The 23,626-nt window shown below is 37.7% G+C and overlaps 1 protein-coding gene across 8 annotated transcripts in view; it reads left to right on the top strand.

Annotated features, from left to right (window-relative positions):
• Positions 1-23,626, top strand: part of atp8a1 (ATPase phospholipid transporting 8A1) — a 104,221-nt gene that overhangs the window by 55,859 nt on the left and 24,736 nt on the right. For all 8 annotated transcript variants that reach the window (XM_023328990.1, XM_023328988.1, XM_005802072.3 and 5 more), the window contains 6 exons: positions 991-1,130; positions 4,126-4,264; positions 7,965-8,029; positions 12,441-12,613; positions 14,656-14,839; positions 17,672-17,782. In XM_023328990.1, the coding sequence (XP_023184758.1) occupies positions 991-1,130; positions 4,126-4,264; positions 7,965-8,029; positions 12,441-12,613; positions 14,656-14,839; positions 17,672-17,782 (812 nt within the window). The remainder of the gene's footprint in view (positions 1-990; positions 1,131-4,125; positions 4,265-7,964; positions 8,030-12,440; positions 12,614-14,655; positions 14,840-17,671; positions 17,783-23,626) is intronic.

The following is a 23,626-nucleotide window of genomic DNA, read 5'->3' as shown; positions in this document are numbered from 1 at the left end:
TGAAGATCTTTGATCTGTCAATTAGAAAGAGCTGGAAATGGCTAAAAACAAACATCAGTTACTGTGAATTGTTTTGGAGGATACTATACATAAACTTGGTGCCATTACATTAATTTGGGTTTGAATTAATCTAATTAGTAAATGGGGAGCATGTGTGTACAGTCTAATCTCCGTATACATCCATCTCTTCTGTGAAGGTCCCAAAGGTCTGTTAGAGAACATTAGTGAACATGGAGATTCAAGAGACTCAACAGCATTTAGACATCAGTAAATGTCTTTACGTGTTTTCACTTTTCAGCAAGTTTCCATATTGTTCAAACAGAAAGTGTTGTTTTTTTTGCTATCTCCATTCTACAGAAATGTACCTGTTTGTCTGAGGCCTGTAAGGAGTTATTAAAAGGGGCATATCAGTTATTTAAAAAAAATAAAAAGAAAAAAATGGGTGGTTTTTCTACAGATCAACACAATTCTGGGGACTGTATGGGAGAGATTCAGTTGAAACTATTTTCATAAACTGTATGAAAGGACACAATTTATTTACTTTTCCCTCATGGTCTGACTTTAAATGGGTCTAAAATGTCGCTGCTTTAAGTCATTTATGTCTACCTGTTTCTTTTTAGTAAATGCCAGAGTGAAGGATTCTCAGGTTAATTAACAACCTGTGAGTGGAATGGCACACTTTGAGTTGTTTTCTAAGGCATCACTTCAAACACTGTCATCTTTTGTAAAGTCATAAGAAAATGAAAAACAAAACAACAAAAAAAACAAGGTATCTGGAAAAAATTTGAAGATCTCCATTGGTCTGGTAGAGAAACATAGAAAACACTGATATACACACAAATCCACAAATGGTGCACTTCAGTAATGTGGATAAATATTTTTTTTTATTGAGTAGTTGTTTGTCAGGAGACAAAATCTGAATGAGTATTGGACACTGCTTCTGACTGGATCTCCATTTAAGAAGTTGTGATTTTGCGTTCATTCCTCCAGGCCTGCGCACTCTGTGCTTTGCTGTGGCAGACATCAGCGAGTCGTCCTATCAGCACTGGCAGGAGCTGCACCACCGAGCCTGCACCGCCATCCAGAACAGAGCCCTGAAACTAGAGGAAAGCTACGAGCTCATAGAGAAGGTTTGTGATGAGGAACGCTCTGATTTTCTGTTGATAACACCCATTCAGTTCAATTTAATTTGAGTTTATCACAAACCCAACTATGCTACAGTTATTGGCATCCCTATTTGTTGAGAGGAAAGTGGCCAGTCATTTTTCAACATTTTGCCATGTTGGATGAACTTATGATGTCTCATTTTTAGTTTTTTGGCAGAGGCCACCAGAGTTTTATTTAAACATGTTAAGGAAGAGGGAAGCAGGCCCACAGCGTAATCGATCATTCAGTACGCTGAACAGTGAATATAAGGAGATTGAACAGTGAGTGAAAACACATTCATACTTTGTTTCAGACTAAGCACACCACAGATGATCAGAGAGCTGTAATTTGGCTCATCTGACCAGAGCTCACAGATCCAGTTAAAGTTGATGTTTTGTCACCGTTCTCACTGTTTGAGGTGGAGAGATAAACCTGGGACCTTTACCAGTCTTGTTGGTCTCAGATCCAGTTTTTATTTCTCTGAATGTAGGAATAGAAGAGGTGATGCAGAGATGATCTTCAGCACTCTTGTCTTTCCCATTTCCAAGACCATTTCCAATGAAATTACTTTCTTTGTTATAGTTTTACAGGATGGACAAAGAGAAACTGTCAATTATTTGGCTCTTTGGAAGGTGTTAATTTAAGGTGTAAAGCATAAATTGCAAAAAATGCTTTATTACATTTATTTCATAGAAACTGTTGAAGGTACTAATAATTGCAGCACTGGTTTAGTTTATACAATTATTATTTAATTAAAAAAAAACAACCAGAGAATATACTAGCTCAGGATAAAAGTTAAGTTTTTACATTTTTGTTTGTGTAAGAATATGTTTCTCCAGTAAAAAAATACATTTATCATAAGGCATTTCACTCATTTCTACCTGTGGTGCTGCTAAATAGGGAGATGATTATAAGTGTAACTAGAAAGGCAGGTGTAGCTATACATACAGAGATTCAGATGTTCTAAAATGTGTCCTTTTGGTTTGAATCTAAGCGTTTCTGCAGCAGGTAGTGTTGGTTTTCTATGCGGCTGGTGTGTGTGAAAGCGTGTCTCAAACACAGGAAGCCGCAGTTGTAAATCAACCTTTTGGCTCGTCTTCATGGCTGCTTGGGGCCGCCCAAAACAAATGGAGGCAATCAATCATGAGCCAAACATAAAAGCTTTCAAAAAGGAAAATGTAACGTGCGCTGCCTAATGAGCTGAGTGTGACACTGCGGCTGCCCACAGTTTGGGTTCACTGCTGCTCTGGGCCACCCACACCTCAACTTTATACAAATCAGCTCCACAAGGGGGCAGAATAGAGCCACAGTCAAATTTTATAGATGCAAAAGTTCCACACTTACTGTAAAGACTTTTATTGAGATCTGCTTTAAAACAAAGTCAATTAGAATGTCATTATAAAGTTATTTTATTTCAGTAAAAAAATTTGACTTCACTGAAAAAAAGCCGAGCACATATAGATTTAACTCACACAGTGATTGTTTTTAAGTGTTCATTTCTCTTAATTATCATGTTTATGGCTGACAGCTAATAAAAACTGAAAAATAGAAGAAAAATCTTTTTTTTTTCTTCTATTTTCAGTATTCAAATTTTCCAGGAAAAATTGAATACTGCACAAGACCAACAGCAGAATGGATTTTAATAGAGAACTGCAGCATATTGAGAAGTACTGTATGTATGTGTACCATACATTTTGTGCATGAATGACTGCATCATTGCAGCGTTGCACAATTCAGGTCAGGTGAGTTTGCTGGCTAGTCAGTGATCGTAGAAACAAGTATTGATACTTTTGGTGGTGTGGACAAGTACCAAGGAAACTGAAATCAGTATCTCAATAAATCAGTGGAGGGAAGCATGCAGTGCTCCTAAGATGTCCTGGTAACACTTGTTGATGTCACTTTACTTTCATCTGACTAAATGAGTTCAGTTCTTTCCCCCTGAACTCAGGTAAGGTGCTTCTGCCATCCTTGTGATGCAAAAAATAAGGAATGCAACAATTTTACCGCATTTCCTGTATGTCTTTGTGGTGGTGACTTTTACTTCATCTCTCTCTGACTTCATCTGCAGCTCACATCTTCTGAATCTCCCCCAAACTCTTCAGTGGTCTTTGCTGCACAATCCACTAACAACAACAACACCTGGACTCGGCTAAACTGCACCTTGACACTGAAGTCTGTTTTAGACTTTGCAGATTGATATATGCCAAAAAAGCTTAAAGCCATTATTTTGGACCATTTTCTTACAGTTATGCTAAATACAATACCAGTTAAGTGGAGGTACTTTGTAGGAAGACTATCAGTAGACTGGTCCCTCAGGTAGGAGATCAGTTTGTTAATTTACAATCCGCAATTCTTTTTATACGGAACAGGAGCACATGAAGGCATCATCTTATTGCCTCAGTGCTTCACTACAAATCCTAAACAGCAAACTGCTTTTAACCGATTTATGAAGTAGATGCCTTAATTCTTCTTTTCCACAAACTGAGGTAAAAAGTAAATATTTCAGACATAAAAAGTTGGTTATGTCAGAGCACATAAGTATAAGGTTCTTCCGCAGGCTTCCTGTTCCCAGCAAACAAGCAGGCCAGAGCTACACACAAACTGGCATTAGGGCTCAGGTCTCAATTTAAAGAGCTTCTCTGGTTTTTCCTCGCCTGCTGGCTTCTGTCTCCCCGCTGCCACTGGCTCTTGTCAAATTCTTGGTCTTGTGATGAGCCCTTACAAGTCCACAACTAACCCTAAAGAGCCCCAGTTTCCTGAGAAACTGACCAAAAGTGTTTATGGGCCTACTTGTGTGTGCGTGGGGTGAAATCATGTGAAGAAATGCGCACTTAGAGGAGCTTAAAAATTTATCCAAAACCTTCTAAGAATCCCTTGGTGGTTTTTCTGGGTGGTAAACAAAAAATAGTTGGAAGATTTCTTTTTGACCCACGTTAGCACTAACTCATATACTGTATATTCTGAACTTCTCTATGGTAGAACCTGCAGCTCCTGGGGGCCACAGCCATAGAAGACAAGCTCCAAGATAAAGTCCCTGAAACGATTGAGACCTTAATGAAGGCTGACATCAAGATCTGGATCCTGACGGGGGACAAACAGGAAACAGCCATCAACATCGGTGAGCAACAACAGCGAACTTATTAGTCTAGTTTCTAGTGCAAATATCTTAGTACACTTGAAATAATTTCACTTATAACATGGGAAAAATGTCTTGATAAAGGTGAAATAATTTGCCAGTCTAACTAGTACTTTTCATCAATATTAAAGAATTATTTACTGAAAACAAGCTCTGATCATGCTGAATAGTCACTTCTACTTTTTGCCTTATTTCAAATGTACTAAGATATTTGCACTAGAAATAAGACCAAACATACTTGGTAAGGCTTTGTGTTTCATGTGAATGCTGCTCTCTGTTCTCTGTCATGTAATGTGGCGTGCCGTCTACCTCTAAAATCATCAGTGGTGTAGTTTGTAAACATTCTTTGCAGCAGAGTTTGTTTTAATTCTCCCTTTCACTGAAAACAACTACTTGTACGCAGAGGGAAGCCACTACTTAAGCTTCATACAAACTAAGCTCTGCTACCAGCTGCATAATGACTAACTGCTGCTGGAATTGTTAACACATGTACAGTAAAAACATTTACAGTGCCCTGCAAAAGAATTCCTTCCTTTTGAATGTTTCTTAACTTGTTTTAATGTATTTTATTGGGGTTTTAACAAGTGGACCAACACACTGTAGTGAATATTTCTGAAGGAACAAATGTGAAATGTGTGACAGAAATACGTATTCACATTTAATTACAGCTTTAAGTCTTTTCGTGCATTAGAGCAGCTTAACACATCTAGAGACTGAAATGTTAGTCTATTTTTTTATTAAGCTCTGTCAGGTTGGATGGAGAGTATATGTGAAAATCAATTTTTAAGTCTTGCCATAAATGTAATAGATTTATGCCTGGACTTTGACTGTGCCATTCCAATACATAAGATGTATTGGAATATCACAGTCCAAATCAAAATCCTAAGCATAAAGCCAGAGCCATTGTAACTCTGGCGTTATGCTTAGGATTTTGTTCCAGAATTGAGCAGCATTTCTCCAACCATCTTCCCATCATATGTGACCAGTTTTTCTGTCAAAGCCCACAGCATTATGCTGCCATTGCCATGGTGCAAGGAGGAGACATTGTATTCAGAGTAATGTGCTGTTAGTTTTACAGACAATGAGTGTTTTGTATAGAGGCAAAAAGGTAAATCTTGGTTTTATTTGACCAGACCAGCCTCTTCCACATGTTTTTTGTGTCCTGTCATGGATTGTGCCAAAGTGCAAAGAGGTTTTCTATAAACAGTTACTTTGTTTTTACATTAATGCTATATTAAAATCCTCTAAGGCCATTGTGCTTCTGCTGATTATTCAGCAGTATTAGATTAAAAGGGCTAAATAAAGATGCACATTTCTTTAAAAAAATTAAACCCATTTGTCTTTTTTTTCACTTTGTCATTTTGCACTACTTTGTTCTGGTTCTATACTTAAAATTTGAATAAAACACATTGATCTTTTGTGGTTGTACCATGAGTTAAGGTGAAAAAGTCAGAAATTGTGCAAGACTAAGTAAAGCTGTTTGCAGTACAGGTGCTTTTTTTCCTCTTGATGTTCCTGCATCATGACACTTTTTGCTGCGTTTGTGCACCTCCCTGTACAGATACTCCAGTCGGCCCTGCAGTCATTCCTCACCCAGCATGATAAACTCCGGATAAGCTCAATGTTGCTGTGTCACACACATTTAATGAAAGCATCTGTTGCAGGATGATGTATGAGCTCCCTACGTTGACGTGAAATAAATGCCATGCATATGTACTCAAGCAGGCCCCTCTTCTACATCTCACTTCCTCAGAGATTTTACTGTTGCAGATGTTATCTGGAAGGTAAACAACCCAACGCTGCCTGGCCGTTTCAGTTTGTAGTTCACGTCCTTGTTTGCCCTGGGATCACAGAGTGGATGACTACCAAAAGTGGATCAACCTTGAATACAGCCAACTCGGTAGCAAAAAGTTTAGAAAAATAGCTTTTAAAAGTGGGTTCGTTTTTGCGGCTGCACCTACCACTGAGGCCTGACTGAATCAGCCTTTTGTGCCCACTGTGCCCAGATGTGAGGGGGCTCAGCTGAGGCTAATGCTCACTGGAAGTATTTTCACAGCTCCACCTTTTGGCTGAGCTGCTCTGTAAAAACTCTGCTCAGTATTTATGTTATTTTTTACTGTTTTCCTCACTGAAACATTATTCCCATTGCCAGTGAAACGGCGCTCCATACAATATTCCAAATTAAACTGATGATGCAGCTCAAGATTTGTGTTAACAGTTGAATATGAAGCCTACACCACCCAAGCGGCTGATTTATTACAAATAACTCCTGCAGAGTTCATGTATCTGGACATAACATAAGAGAGCTTTTCTGTAAATCTGGCCCAGTTCTATAAAAGAGCAATGTTTCTTTCTCCAGAAATACAGCCTTTTACTGCTTTCTCTGTAAATACGTTGCATGTTTAACCCTTGGTTTGATCAGTCACGTCAGCAGAGAGACACAAAATGAAATGCCTTTCTGGGTGCTTTCATATCAACCCTGTTTAGTCCGCTTTGATCAAACTCTCGTTTGATTGACTAGAAAGTCTGGTTCATTGGGAGAGATGTCCAGGTTTTGTATTCTTTCTACTTTACAATGATAATTATATAATGGTGAATAAGTTTGTGTTGGTCTGTCACATAAAATACCAGTAAAGTACATGGAGATTTGAGGTTGCTACCTAATGAAATGTGAAAAAGTTCAAAGGATATTATTTTGTTAAGGTTCTGTGTGAAGAATTAAATCTTGCTTCCTTTGTGCAGCTGAGATTGCTGTGACATGAGTGTCGTTATGCATTCCTCGAGGCTTGCTGGAACGGTTTTTAGTTCCTCCTGGAATTGAAAAGGCTCAAGAATTTAACTATGACAAAAAAAAAAAGAGTGAAAGGAGTTAAAAGGTAAACACATTAGGCGGAAGGGTTGTGTCAAGAATTGACGAGTGGGGGAAGGGAACAGAGACGGTGTTGAGATGGGGAGACATTTTCCACACTGGCAAATTTTTGGACGTTTGCACCTTTGAACTTAAGAAAACAATCTGCTAGACCCCAGACTCGAGCCTGTTTGAGCTTAACTCTGAAACATGTTCATTTCCTCTGTGTGTGCGCACTGTTGTTTATTCATATGCTTATTTCATTTTCACTCTCAGAAAATGCCACCCATGTGTTCTCAAGACAGGTTATGTGGTAATTTCTTTAAAAAAAATTACTGAAATCTGCTTCCAGACAGAAGCAAAGTGTTGAAGCCCTCAAATATGTATGTGGTTATGCCACAGATGGCAGCTTTCTCATGCAGCCCCAGCGCTAAAGTGAAGACTTTAGTCTTGGTTCATGAAATATTTCTGTTTTCCCCCCAATGAGAGACTCCATCCACCACTTGCTGGTGACCCTGAGTGTGTGTCCCGGCCAAACCCTGTGGAGATCGTTCCCCAGAGAGCCATGTTGGGTAACCCAGAGTTGTAACTGCCTGTTAAAACAGGAAACTGACAAACTCTTGTAAACCAAACTCATTAGTCATGTCCTAAGACTGGAGTTCTCAGCTAGCTGTAACATTTAGATTTTTACAGCCCGTTTAATTTTCTCCTTTTTGTAGTTTTATGCCTTTCATGTACTGGATGACCTATGCAATGCTTTTGCTTCGGTCTTTTGTAATACATCAACAAGCTTCAGTACATTTTTTTTTCTTTTTTCTTTCTGTGATCCTACAGGACATTCCTGCAAACTTCTTACAAAGAACATGGGCATGCTGGTGATTAATGAAGACAGTCTGAATGTAAGTATTTTTGGATTTCTTTGATCATAATTAAAAATTATCTGTATAAAACTAATGATGTAAAAACATGCAAAAATAAATGTAAAATATTTTCTTTTAATTTGTATATCTGTATATATCTGCTTTTTTAAACTACATTTCCACGCCCAGGTTTTTGTAAAATTCGGTTGTATGATCTCTCTTTAACAACTACTGTATGGTGCATATTTAATACTGCACAGCATTTTACTATTATTTTAAAGAATAAATAGAGTTAATGGTTCAAACCATAGGCCTCCAATTCCTGTCCTCGGGAGCTTTTGTTCTGCACCTTTAAGATGTAATTTTGCTCAAACACCTCCATTAAGTGGTTAAATTATAAGCTCACTTTGCCATCAAGTTCTACAGAGAACTAGACATTCATTGACTTGAATGTCAATGAATGAGACCAGAAATTCAAACTGACTAACATCTAATTTTAGAAATTTGCACAGTCAGCCCAGCTATTATAACTTTACTGCTAAGAATTTGAAGACCCTGTTGAGATTTCCAAATCCAGTGTTGATGCATGACAGAAGATAAAAGCTCAAAAAAAGCTAAAAATGTTACTGTACTATGTTCAGCATTCCTGTTACCTGCAAGTCTTGCTTTATCTTGCCTGAATGAACTGCATACATGTTTAAACATGTTAGAGGAAACAGTTTCATCTAAATATATTTTTACATCGCTGTTGTCCTCCTAATATTTACTTTACTAATACTGATTAAATTTTTTAAACTAAGTTAGCTTTCCTAACTCAGTAACTACATCCACACTAAAGAGTGTTGTTAAAGTTGATTGAACTAAAACTTTGCTAATTTTGGGGACACCAGCCAATTCCTCTGCGCATATATACTTTTATATTCTACTTTTTAAGGAAACCTCTTGCTGTTGGCATGCACTTCTACGTATCTAATTGGAAAATCTAAATAGGGCTACACACATTTTATCTTGATTAATAACAATTCATCCCTTGCTTTGGAAGTAACTCTTAACTATCCTCACTTAGTCTTTCTGGCAAATCTTTCTTTGCCAGAAAGATTTGCCTATATTAAACGATAATTCCACAGAGTGCCTTCCATAAAAACCCAGCCCACATCCTGAAATCCGCATTTAACATGACGACACCCAACAGGGAAGTCTGTTAACCCCCTTGCAGGAGAGCCATGTCTGTTGTTCCTGCGATTGAAAAGGGCAAGTCCCTGCAGTTTCAGCAGGGGAAAAGCTACATATGTCGACTGAAGCCAAGACTCCACCGGGTTTGGCTTTGTCAGGCAGAAAGACAGGAAAAAGACGAAAAGCTGTGAATGAAGCGGCTGGAGGGGGTGGTTCTCTGTGATGACGGACGGCCTTCACTCTGTCATACGTTTGTTAAACGTGATAAATGGAGCCGAGGTAGAATGTTAGGTTGGTGCATTCATACAGCCCACAGGCCAGTGCTTTGAAATGTCAGCTCCCATTCTGCTGTGGTTGAGCAGATGCTTACATAAGGCAGTTTGTTAAAACTCAGAAACAGAAAGCTGTCCACCAAGACAGAGAGCCAAGCTGTGGGGTCAGCAGATATGAGAGCACTTATTCAAACATAGATCTTTTTTGCCTGTTTTCAGTCCCAAATATGCCTGAACTACCAATAGTTTCTAATTTAAAGGGGGCCTATTATGCAAAATTTACTTTTTGTACATTTTTATGCTTCCCTTTATGTCTAGACTTCTTTTTTAAAAAAAGAAAAAAAAGTTCAAGCACTTAAAAAACCCACCCAGGCTTTTCTCGGTAATAAGTAAATGTTTTTTGGTATCTGCAAAGCAAGCCATTTCAAAAACCTTCCGATAAGTCATATTTGATGAACACCACCTAGGGACCCCTGCCGAGCCCAGCTCACCACCAAGTATCCCAAACAGAGCTCCAGGATGTTTAGTTACCTGGTTTTATTGCTACATGCACTGTACAATCACTGCTAGAAAACGCAACTGTTTCATTATTGACTTACCATCCAGAAACATTTTGCTGCATTCTTCTTGGTTGTGTAAGAGGCTCTAGTTCTACTTTTCAAAAATTTGCAGTTGTGTAATTGTGCATCTGTTTGCAGCCATTTTCAAGTGCCAGTGTAAATGTTCAGTTGGGGGCGTGGCCAGCAGCAGCTTATGTTGATTCAAATAGAGGCTCTAAACCAGATCATTCTGAAAATATATCCAAATATGTAGAACTGAGCACAGTAAAATCTAAATCTAGTAAATTTATTTTCAAAAAATATGAGCATGTTTTGTATAGGCTTGCCTCACCTTTACAAATAAATGTGCAAATCCATCTCTGTGCTTTTTTTTATGAAGTTTGAGTGTCCCTTTGTTGTAGGCCTCTGAGTCTGAACAGATGATGACATTTGATCCATACAAATGTCCAGATTCCACATCATGATGGTCACGTCCTTTTGGCTGCATCAGTCAAGAACTATATCAACAATGGAGCTCAGTCTTTATTGGAAGCTCCCGTGGATTTCTGAATGGCCACCACATACCCGTTCCAAAACCAAACACTAGCTCGTCACATAGGCTCAACTGGTGATTATAGCCATAACAAAGAGGCTTTAGCCGGAGACGCGTAGCATTAGTGCTAAAATTCCTCAGTGGAAATAAGGGGGGAAATGAGCAAAGTACTTGAGGAAATTGTAAACTTTGCTTATCAGACTTTGTGATGGATTGCTGATGTCCCAAACAAAGTGAATTCTTTCTCATTCCAGTGGTCTGTACAGAGAGCATTTCATACATTGCTAATGCACTGAGATGTAATCTAAAAAGACCCAGGGCAACTCAGATCTAACTGTTGTACTTAAATTTAGATATCCCAGCCTGTGGGTACCTTGACCTCAATACATTCATGGATACACATGCGCTTGTCCGCTGTTCACCATCTCAAGCTGTTTTATAGATCCCATCAGGATGGTAAAGTCCTCCCAGCTGCTCTCGGCTTGTATCCTCTTGCTCAGCTTCTCTCCTATTAATCCATCATTTCTCTCCTTGCGTGTCTCTCAGTCTGCATTGCTCACTTTGTGAAACGTAAAGCCTCCCTCTCCAAATATTTCCCTTAAGCTGAGGTTTCAGAGTTCTGTTATGCCAGGCAAAAATTGCACGGTCCCCATGGTGCAATCTGAATGCTTTGACATATCTGACCTCCACACCAGGCCAGGCACCTTCCTCCTTCAGTTCTGAAAATGGTCTCCATTATTTCTTTGAGTTCAGCTGTTTGTGCATCTGCTTGGCACCACATATTCAACACTTTCTCTTTTATTTTATGTTCTAAGTTGAAGCTTGTTTATAAATGAACAATTTTCACTACGATACATAACTCCAAAGATATTATTTATGTTTGAAGTTAAATAAAGTGGCTTCCTACCTGTCTGATAATAAGAAACTCTCTTCACCATCTGTGGAGAAGACAGAAGATAAAAACAGTGATCTCACCGCTCCGTCCTTTCAGACATGCTTGTATTCCAAGACAGTTGATCCTCTTGTCAGAATCGTTTATTTTTTTCCACCATCTCTTATCAGTCATCGCTGGATCTACTATAAAGATATCAGAATCCGTCTTCAATTTATCAAAGGTATCGCCTCATAGCCTGAGTCTAAGTGTAATAAATATGAAAGATGATAAACATCCAGGATGAGAAGCAGATGTTCCTCAGCAGTTTGGTGTTAGAAACTGGAGTTAAGATGTAAGCTGATCAGACCTAGCAGTATGACCACCTGCCTGATGGAGAGTTGCCACTAAAGCATCCCTGATTTGCCATACTATGAATTCCACCAATACCTGAAGGTGTGCTGCAGTATCTGATATACTTTAGTAGATGGTACATGTCAAAATAACCTCCACATGTGAAGTTTTATCATAATTTACCAAAACCTTTCATTTTAAAAATGAAAAAATGAACTTTGAAATTTAGACCCCAGTGGGAATGTCAGTAGGGTGAAGAACAATATGTTCTCTACATCGTACATTTGTTCAAGCTTTTTCTGAACAAATGTTTCAGACAAAGCTTGTGGACTTGTTTATTTATTATTTATTCAAAACTCTACAATTCAGGGACTGTTTTTTTTTACCTACTACAATACAAAAGAAATCTGCATATTCAAACAAACACGCCTTAAATTTACACACCTCATGAAGAGAGAGTTGATTAAAGAATTCAGTCCAGTTTTTGAAGAAAATTCCTGGGATAAATTAAGGAAGCTACTGTGTGAAACTTATTCAAATTTATACAAAAGGTGCTTCATTGTTCTTCTACATGTGCATTTTCTAAAAACTGCATCAAAGCAAAATAATAGAGGTTATATTATTGCTTCCAAACAAATATAGCTGTATATAACTAATATTTGTGATTTTCATATTTTGTATCTTTCAGGCAACAAGGGAAATACTTAGCCACCACTGTGGACTTCTGGGAGATGCCATCTACAAGGAAAATGACTTTGCTCTCATTATTGATGGAAAGACTCTTAAATACGCTCTAACGTTCGGAGTGCGTCAGTACTTCCTGGATCTGGCCTTGTCCTGTAAAGCAGTCATTTGTTGCAGGTAAAATTTACTCCTGAAGGAATAAAATAGACCTGAAATACAAGTGAACATTTGAAACATTCCAACAAGCAATCAGTTTTGATTGATTCAGACACAGGATACTAAAGTATTTGTCTAAATGAAATCACAATTCCTAAATTGATGACAACAGAACCTGCAAACATAAAGACAAATTAAACTTGGAGTACTAATAATTCTACTTCTCTGTTATCAAAACTGTATAACACTAATAAATAAAACTGGCAATGAAAAGATACTCCAGTGACCCCCTTTGCCACATAAACTGTAGGAAGTACTTATGTGCTTAAGCGCCTGTGACGGGCTACCAGGCCAGAAATCCGCAGCATGTTCTCAGTGTACCTTATTACCTTTGCACTGTGTACATGATATCAATTTTTTATTTTTCTTCCCCCTCCAACTGTGTTTGCCTTGGGTACACACAAAGATACACCAGAGAAGGAAAAATTCTTCATAAACCTCAAAAAATATGCTTTCACAGCTTAACCCTTTAAAGACAGATATAACATTAATTTTCTCTGCGATTTGTTCGCGAAGAGGGATCTTCCATGTTTTACCGTTTTAGGCATGTAAATGTAAAATGTTTCAGATGTGAGCAGTTTATATCTTCATTTTAATTTAGTTTGCTTTTATGACCTAGTTATTAATTAGCTGAAAAAAAATTATGAAATGACATCTAGGGAATGATCTGAGTTAATGGTAAATACAAAATATGTGTGAAATATGTCTAAATCAAAGTTGGCTGTGCTGATTATTCTTTTAATGGGTTGAAGGAAACTGCACATTGGATAGATCTTTACTAGAGGTCAGGTGTCAACACAGCAACAGTAAATATACTCTGACTCCTTCCACTTGGACTCCAGTCAAATAACATAAAAAATCTCTACTGGGTGGAGTATATACTTCATATGGAGCTGTGGACAGATCTTTGCTTCCCTCGATGCATGAAGTGTCAGCAGCTGGCTCGCCGGTTCAAATGGAAAAATACACTTGCAGGTTTGCTCCCTGACGTCCTCGCGTTCTTCACACTAAACGTGCAACAGGTAATAACTGTCTAACCACCAAGTCAATAAATAACGTTCTCCACTGACTTCAACTGTTAGGAAGGCATGTGCTATTTGATTTCTTGTTATAATGTGAATTCTTTGAACTTATGCATTTCCCTTTGCAGAAATTGTGCTTTACCACTAAACATGTGCTCTTTATCCTTTTCTGTGTCTGCAGAAGAGATTTATTGCCTGAGTTTGGTTTTTAACTTCTTTGCTGATACAAATATATCAAGCTGATTGGATATAAGCTGAAAATATCACAGAATTTGCAATGCTTCACCCAACCAAGACAAATTGTAGCTAATTCCAGTTCCTCCGCAAAAGCTACAAATGCGTTTCTCTTAATTTTACTCCCTTAATAACTTTAATGTGGGAAAATAAAACATTCATTCTTTCCAAAAAAGCTTTAAGTTACAAACTTGTCTATTTCCTTCACTGAAAATATGAAATTACTTCCTGATTAAACACAGAATGCCATTTAGTTCTTTACCCAAACATATATGGCTGTCTTTTTTTTTTTTTTTTGCACTGCTCAAAGTTTAAGGTCCACCTCAAAATAAAAAGCAACTGTGTATAACTTGAAATTGAAAAATCAGATTCCTGAATTCAATAATTTATTGTAACTATAAAGGAATACTATAGATCTTTTCTTGGGCTGCAACGAATATTATCTATTGTTTAAGTACAGTGCGTCCAGATTCTTTATACCAGTACTATATTTGATGTTTGTTGTTTAATGCAACGGTTTTAGAAGGACATCAAGAAGACGGGTAGATTCTTTAAAAACTACAACTTATTGAGCTATTTTTAGTCATTTTTATGTAAAATTGTTATTGATAAATTATTAATTTATTTAATAAAAATACAACAAAAACTTTATGTACTTAAGATGAATGTTGTATAGTAAAAACATTACTTCTTTTGAATTTGCTAAATCATGTATTGCGTAATACAAGCGTCGCTGGTTTCTTTCAGAGTTTCTCCTCTTCAGAAGTCGGAGGTGGTTGAAATGGTGAAGAAACAAGTGAAGGTAATCACATTGGCCATCGGGGACGGAGCTAACGATGTAGGAATGATCCAGTCAGCTCATGTCGGAGTGGGAATCTCTGGCAACGAAGGTTTGCAGGCAGCAAACTCTTCTGACTACTCTATTGCCCAGGTGAGTGCAATAGCATGGACTTTCATAAGGAAAGAGGAAGTGTTTTCAAGGTTTTTTTTTTTTATAAAAAGTGGATAAACTGAAGGATAAGACGCGTTTAAGACCTGAATAGTGTGACACAAACAGTAATACTGAATCTTTAAAATGTTTTTGTGCCTGAATGGCAAACAACACCTAGGAATACACCTGAGCTAAAAGAAACATAAACATCTACTTTGTCTTCTTAGTTTATCAGCAGGGTATAGTGATACATTTCTGTCGTTCCTGTCACTGCCTTCTCATGTGTTTTGTGTGAGTGATAGGATTGCACATTGTTCTGAATAACAATAGGTGATCTATGAGAATGAGCTGGGGCTTAAAACTGAAGTAGAAACACCTGTAAAACAGGCGCCTGGTGACATCTAATTCCCAACAAAGCTCCACGAAAACGGATTCTGGCAAAATGTTGTGTAAATACCTGCTTGCATCCTGGTAACCAGCTCGTCTGGAACACTTTGTCGATATGCGATATGTGTAAGCAACAAAAGCCGGGGAGCTCCTGATTCACCGCCTCGATGTACGGAGCATCGTGTTTCTATTAACGCTAAGAGGCTTTCGAGGATGAGAAACAAAACAGTACATCCTCTGTACTTCAGCATGCAATTACATTTCAAGAGACTTGAAGGCCTTTGATCCACATGACATGTGGAGAGTTTGTATCCTTCAAAACCCAGTGGTCTAATAATCCATTTAGGTTTTGCTCCCGCTTTAAATTAAATTGTACCTCCAGACCCCAACTGGTATTTTACTGCTACAGCACATTAACTGTAATTTGTTGAGTTCAAACCAGAATCAGTCTTAGAAAATTACACAGCTTGTTTTTTTTTTATCCCTCTACATGAATTAAATGATCATGAAGAGAATTGGATGAGCTCCTTTCTGCTGGAGATTCAGTTTCTTGCTCCTATAGAATCAGGTTTGCTTTCTGAGTCAGTTTCAGGATTAAAAATATTTGGGTCATGGCACCTCTGCTGTCCATCGATTGTGGATTCAACTTTTTTTTCTTTTTTTTTTTTTAAATGAATATGTCCAACACGAGGGTTGGTCATGCTAGCTGGAGCCCACTACTATTTTTACAGATAGTTCTATGGTTATGCTAAGAAGAGGTCAGCAGACCCCCAGAGAAATGATATGTTTGGGAACCTTGAGTAAAAGTACCACAAATTTTCCGTATGAAAAAACTTTAATCAAAGACATAATATGATGTAATTGCTTTCATTTTAAACAGAAAACGGTAATTCCTTCCTTATGGTAAAAGATGCACATGTGGATTCTTATAGTAATCATTTACACATGAAACAATACATTTAGTAGTGCTTTTGAAGTGCATATGCAGCAGAATATTACATTTTTATGTTGTTCTGCTCTTTATAGAGTAACTAAATTACAATAAGTGAATAGAAGTGGGTAAATTAGGTCATATGCTCAGGTAGCTTTCTTTCAGCCAGCTTACCAACACCGGGCAGCAACGGGTAAGGAAGGAACTGATTCACTATTTTTCTTTTTTTTTCAGAGAAGAATTTCCTGTTGCCTTAGGATACATAAATATGGCAAAGAGGAATAGATCTGGCGCCAAAAAATGAGAACTTATTTTATCTCATTTTCTTTATTTGCATTGCATTTTTTATTTATAGACTATTCCTTATCTTTGATTTGCCACATCACAATCTAAGTTTACAATTTTGTGAAGTTAAACACTGGTATTTTGGCCACCAGTATTTTGGTTTTTTGGTTTCTGCCTGCTGACTTACAGAAAAACCCAGAAAAAAGAAACATTTCTAAGCCCTTTTAACTTCTTGTCCACTTTAATCAGGATTTACTGGACCTGTGGTCCTGACAATAAGCAAGTTCGAAGATGGTTCAGATGCAGAACAAAGTATTGGAATGGCCTTCAACAGGGAGAAAGTATAAAGTTCACAAACATTAGAATTTGTCCTGATTTTAGGAAATCTAAGCTTCAAATATTTTTTTTTATTGGGACTCATGTAATTTGGTTTAAATACCTAAAAGGTTATGATGCAGTCAACTTCAAAGCTATTGTTTCCTAATTTGTAAAAGATGCAGAGAAGAAAACCTGTCAACTTCACAAGCACTTTCAGGGATTTATTTATTTTTTGTTAAATTGTAAATTGTCTCAAATTTAAAAAAAAAAAAAAACCTGTTTAAAAAAAATCAGAATTTTTAGGTCTGGTAATGAATATAATTCTTAAATGGAAAGTACACAGCAACCACAGTTTGACTTTCCCTACAGTTTCTGTTGTTGATGCAGTTGCTCTGTAAATCAATGCTACTTTATATCTGGATTAAGGCCTAGTTTCTATCTAATAATCTTAATTTACCTGCAGTCCAGCTTTTGCTGGGTTTTTATAAATTTTTCCTTCTTTTATTCACTTGTTTTATTGTGAAGATAAGTCCATAATTTGAAAATTTAACATAAGCTCTAAATAATAGCATAACCACAAAGCCACTGAAGTATAATGCACAGCTTTTGGAGACCAATACCCCTATACGAACCTTGCTAATTGCTGCAATTTAAAGCTTGGCCCTGCAGCCTGTGACTGGTCTTTTCTGGAATGTGTTAGTGAGGGATTTGGCCAAAATCTTATACTGGTCCTTCAGATTTCTGCAGGGAAAAAAAGACTAAACACTTGCTTTAATCTTAAAGTACATTTTGCTGCTTCAGTGTTCCAGCTATGATCTCTAATTATGAAGAACGATTAGAGCTGTGCTGCACTCAGGCTTCCGCTCTTCATTCATCATGTCGTTGCCCTCCATTTCCTCCCTCCCACACAGTTCAAATACTTGAAGAATCTGCTGCTCGTCCATGGAGCCTGGAATTACAACCGTGTAGCCAAATGCATCCTGTACTGCTTCTACAAGAACATTGTACTCTACATTATTGAGGTAAGTTGAACAAAGTTTCTCCATACTAAAAATAATGCAAAGAATCAGATGGATATAAAAAATATTGACCAAATAACATAAAAGAAAATGTTCCCTGTTATTTTCAGTGATAATTAATATTCTGAGCTAAGAAAATTCATAAACTCTTCAAGATATCACTGATGGCACCTACTGTAGTTTTATCTGGTGTTCAAGCTAGACCCGAGTTACTACAATCAGCGATCAGTTTGTGAACCTGCTCACTTCATCAGGAGCTACGACAAGCTGACCACCATGTTGTCAGTAGACAGGCTTTAGATAGATTTTCATGTTAGTCCCTGCCTCTGTTATTCTGTGTATGATGGGTTTGATTGCATTTGACAGAAACCAGACTCAGTGCCGATAGCTGCTTCAGAGCCATCACTAAGAGTGACCAGACTGGCTAAGTAGCTGCTATCAGCAGTAGCAGTCCTTATCACCACCAGTGTTCAGATGTTCTTATCCATCTGTTTATTCATTGTGTCTTTTCAGAGATTCAAACCTGGACACTACTGAGAGTTTCATCACACAGTCTCTACTATTTTACAGGTTGCAAAATAGTAGAGACTGTGTGATGACTGTGTGACCCCTTCAATGATCCTTTAACCTACATAACAGTTAGAGGTCGACTGAATTCTTCTGTTTTTGCACTTATTTTGCTCATTAATACCCTATGTAGGCCAGTTACATTAATGAATTCTGCAGGACGATAAATTGTCCCAGAAATTATTACAATAAACAATATTATCCTGAGACTATTTTCAACTAATATAATAATAGAAATGCCCTATTAATGCAAGTACATCCTCTCAAAGAGCAAAAAGCATTTTCTGAAGAATATGCAACTCTGAAACTTAAAAACATTTTAATATTTTAAATAAACAAACAAAATAGACAACACAACAATAATTAAAATGGATTATGAGGTCTCGGTATAAAATGTCATAAAAAAAAAAAAAATTCCGCTCAGTCATTCAGCTGAGAAAACAGGCAAATTAACTACTTTGTACTATGTCAAATGCTTGCAGCGTTTCTCCAAATGGCAGTTTTCCAGCAATATTAAATGAGAACATCTCTTAATCACTGTTGTACAAATGGAAATCATCTGGCTCATTTTAATTTATCATGCAATTAATTGATTTATTGCTTGTTACTTACAAGTTTAGCCAAATGGTTACCAATGTTAATTCTATCTTTTACCGTTCTTATTGGAGCACTGCACTCATTACAAATGCTTTGATAACCGTCCAAACTAAATAGATATAAACATAACTATCCTTGACACAACTTAAAATGTGACAGTTATGACATACCTTATTTTTTATTTCCTATATAAAAAAATAACTTACTTTTACCAGATGCAGAAAATCAGCCCCAAAACAAAACCGCCTCCATGATTCCACATTTGAGGGTCCTTGAAAGCTTAATTTCAGTTTCTATAAACATACTGCAGGGTTGATGTAGCTGGCCAAAATAAATCAGTTCAAGGGATTTTCTCCCAGAAACTTTGGCACCTGTCAGCATTCATTTTGTGAGATTCCAGTTTGGCAGCTGTCTATAATGGAACCCCCTAGGTCTTGTCCGATGGAGTTCATGATGCTTCACACTTGCACAAAAGTACAACCAGAAAATTAAGCACATTGATGACTTTGGGGTTCAGCTTGAATGGTTGACTGGTCATCTGGGCTTTGTTTCTACCAACCTCAGGTTGCATTTCCTCTTGTATCTACATCATGGCATGTTGGGCACGTTCCTATAAAACACATTGTTTTTGGATAACAGTGGAAACAGTTTTCATTCAGTCTGTGCTCCTCAGACATCTCTTGCCTTGGCTTTCTCTAATCTGTGTTTCAGTGTGACGCACAAAATAACAATCTATCCAGCTGCATGTCTATTCCCTTTAAACCTGGCACCTGAAAAATAAGATGCCATATATGAGAAAATGTATTTAACTTCCATTTCGGAGCCAAAAAATGGTTCTTCTCCATTTGAAATATAGTCAGTGGAAAACATGAAGACATAGGCAAGATTAACAAACACCGAATAAAACAAGAAGGTATGTTGCAACATTTTCTGCTGTTGTTGTGGATGAAAAACAGACATTAAACACAGTGTTTAAATTATGAGCACTGTTTTTCTTTCGTTGACATTTTCTGAGACAGTTTGACCTCGGATTTCTTTCAAGTTTATTTGCCATGAAAAATCAGTCAGCTACCCAAGACATTCCAGTGCGTGTGTCCTTTATAGACAATGTGACATGAAGAAAGAGACTACAAGTGCATTTTTGTTTCTATTACATCTGGTCAACCACACTACCCTTTTCAGGATCAGGTTAAGTTGAAGTTACACACACAAATCCAAGGGAAAATTTAATTTTAGACTAATTTGATTATATGACAACGAACCCTTACATTTGACATTTCATTCTTTCATGAAAATTGAATTACTTTCATCTGTTGCTTTTTATCATCAAGTGTTTCACATTCTATTGTAAGGGACTAAAAATAGGATACTTTCCAGAAGTGAAGGATATGTAATCAAGACAACATCTTTGTTTTTTTTTTTTTGTATTTGCTGTTTGAAATTCACCAGGCTGCATGCCAGTGATTGCACCAAAACGGGACTCTACCATCTAGAGTTTGAGAACACATTTGTGGCCCTCCAGCTTCTTCCCCCCACTCATGTGTTTAGGGGTCTGAAGCAGATAATGAGACATTTATCCAGTCTTTCACTGGTTCAGTATTTGCAGTGTCCGAACATAAAACCCACCTTCAGCTCCAGGGTATGATTAAAAGCTAAGTTTGTTGCACTAGTGGGTTTACGTTTGAGTACTCATCTTTTTTCTGTTCAACTTTAAGGCTGGTTTGCAAGAAGAGAATTGGCCGTTAATAGAAATTTTGACATTCTGTTCTCCACATCATTGTCCTATACACTGATGAGTACAATATGAATACTAGAGACTCAATGGATAGGTCTCTTTCATCTGCCTCTCTATCCCCAAACTCTGATTCTTTAGAAAAGCCCTTCTGTTGCTTCAGGGGCTATTGTGAGAGATTTGACCATGGGTGCAAACGCTTGGAGCAGTTAATGATTTTGTCAGCCATTATGGGGTTTATTATAAGTGCATAAGACTGTCTCTTAACTGCATGGTTGACCAGTGCAACTACCTCAAAGTTTCTTTTGGCTTCAATGATTCTGTTGCATGGAAGTCTAAACCTAAATGTTTTTTTTGTTTGTTTTGTTTTGTTTATTTACAAATCAACTTTGTAATTTTTTTTTTAAAGGGCATTTTTATTTCCTCAACTGAGCCTACGTAGAAGCCCCATTCAATACACTTACAAGTTTTTGTGGGTAGATCTCTTAGCTATGCTGATCTGGATGCTGAAATATTTTCCCATTCTTTTTTTCCTTAATAGCTTCTTCAGACTGGATGGATGGGTTGTTTTTGAGTTTTGCCATAAATTCTTAGTTAAAGTCTTGGGTAGATAGTTTAATATTTTATTGCTTTTTTAAACATCTGTACCACATTCTCCCTGACCTGTCTGGTATGTTCCTTAGCCTTCTTGATACCATTTCTCCATTAATGATCTCTAACAAACCTCACAGATCATCTGTAATGAGATTAAAATAAACACAAGTAAATTCTATTTACTGGGACAATTGGTTACACTGTTTTTTTATTTGGTGTGTCAAAGTAAAATGGGTAGAACAAAAATGCAAACCTCAGTTATTGGATTTTTGTTTGTGAAATAATCTTTAAAAACACATTTTCTTTCCACTTCATAATTATGCATTACTTGGTTGCTTTTACACATAAAATCCTGAGAGATCATATTAAAGTCTATAGTTGTAGGATGACAAAAAAAAAAGTTCAGTGAATCTGAATATCTTTGTGCAAGGCCTTGCCTTTCTTACACAAAATGGTTTCAAGAAACCCTGAGTTTAATTCCCAAGTTTGACTTTGGAACAAGTTACAATTGGATAAAGAACAGCAATAAAAAGACTTGAATTTATTCACTTTAAGACTGGGAAGCCTTTGTGAAAGAATCCATAGCAACTCTATTGAAATGTGCACTCTTTGTAGCTTCTCATGTTTGATTGACATAACGTAGGGCGCTACTTGGGGACATGATGGACGAGTGATACATATGAGGCAATTATAAAACTCTCATTAGATCATGCTCACTGTGGTTCAGGAATGCTCTGAGTAGAGGAGTAAAATCTTACCGACCATTTGGACTGAATTAATACTTAAAGGCCGAGCTTGGCATTGTAATACAACCTCTGTTTGGAGCTTCACATATTTCCAGCATATTAATCAGCTCCCTTTTTGCCATCTGCTTTATACTTTGCTTGCTTTGTGAATGAATTCAATTAACAATCCCGCAGAGCCAAACTTAAGAGTATCCAGACTCGGACTATTGGGGACAAATGTCACTCCCACCCAGCCTCTTCCTGGCCGAGGCTCTTATACAACTCTGCAGCGATGTGGAGCGACCTTGGAATCGGTGATTTTTCATTTGCTGATGAATATGCAAGCCTCTTTAGTCTCTCGTCTACCCCCTTTTTTGTTCCCCCTCCAGCTCCTGCTTTGCTCCAACAATGTTTTCATGATGTGCAGTGAGGGAGAGAGGCCAGCCACACCCCTTCACTGAGTGGCACTCAATGAGGGGAAGAAAAAAGGGAAGTAAAATCCTGCCTGGTACTTCCCCTAATGAGCAAATCAATGCATCTGTCCCTCAAGAGATGGGGAGAGTGAGAAAGAGAGCGAAGCCATTGGAACCTGGAGGACGAGGCCAAAACACTCACACAGAAGCAGCAACCCCACCATGTGAATAGGAGGCTTTTTAAACTTAGCACAACAATATATTGGCCCAGAGGCTCTTATTGAGCAGATCTGTAATTAATTCAGCAGTTTGACCTACCCACAAGCTGCTCTGTACCAACCCTTGAGCCTTCCTAACAGCTGAACCTGCCTCATGACTTGAGCTTCATCCATACACTGCATAACTCCTAGCAATGGAATCTGAATGCAATTCTAAACAAGCCGAGATCCAAAACATCTGAAGTTGTGGTTCTATTGTCTTTGCATTCAGAGCCATCTGGTTCCAGTTTCATCTGAACATCCCACGTGATTTAACAGGCCGCTCATGTAAAAAAAATAAAAAAATCATCATGATAGAGTGGACCTGACAGAGGATCGGTCATTGGTGGGTGTGACAGAAGCTGAAAGGTGCGGGGCAGGATCTGGGCACACAGGGAAAGTTGGGATTTATCGGCTGGCCCCCCAGTATTTGTTGTCATGCATATGCTAACCCGATGTAATGGGAAAAACCAGCGGGCAGACTGGTATTGGTCATGTAGACACTGGCAGCAGCGGTGGGCGGGGTCGTCAAACAAGCTTTGTCCCGATGTGAGAATTTGTAGCAGTTCATGCCTTCATAATGACATTAAATGAAGCGAGGAAATTCCTGGTAGGCCATGGCCAAAACACAGCTTCCCTTATGTTCTCTTGACAGTTTTGGCAGCAGCTAAAGCCTGTCCTGGATCACCAATTGTCAAACTTCAACACTGTGAGGTGCAGTTTCTGATCATAGCTTCCATGGGTTGTCAGTTTCACTTCATGGTGTTTCTGATACATCAGCTTTGTACTGATAGATTTATATTCAGAATACATAATTTTTGTCCTAGTTTTCTACACTTTATTTTTTTACTTTTTTAGAGGTTATTGTGAGTTTTATTTCCGCACAACAGATGGTTTGCATTACATTTGTCTACTTCGTTGAGATTACCTTAAGCAGTGCAGCAAACCTCATCTGTCACCCA

This window comes from Xiphophorus maculatus, chromosome 23 (assembly GCF_002775205.1).
Source record: "Xiphophorus maculatus strain JP 163 A chromosome 23, X_maculatus-5.0-male, whole genome shotgun sequence".
Classification (NCBI taxonomy): domain Eukaryota; kingdom Metazoa; phylum Chordata; class Actinopteri; order Cyprinodontiformes; family Poeciliidae; genus Xiphophorus; species Xiphophorus maculatus.
Note: the sequence above shows the minus strand (reverse complement) of the source record. Positions and strands in the feature narration are given on the sequence as shown.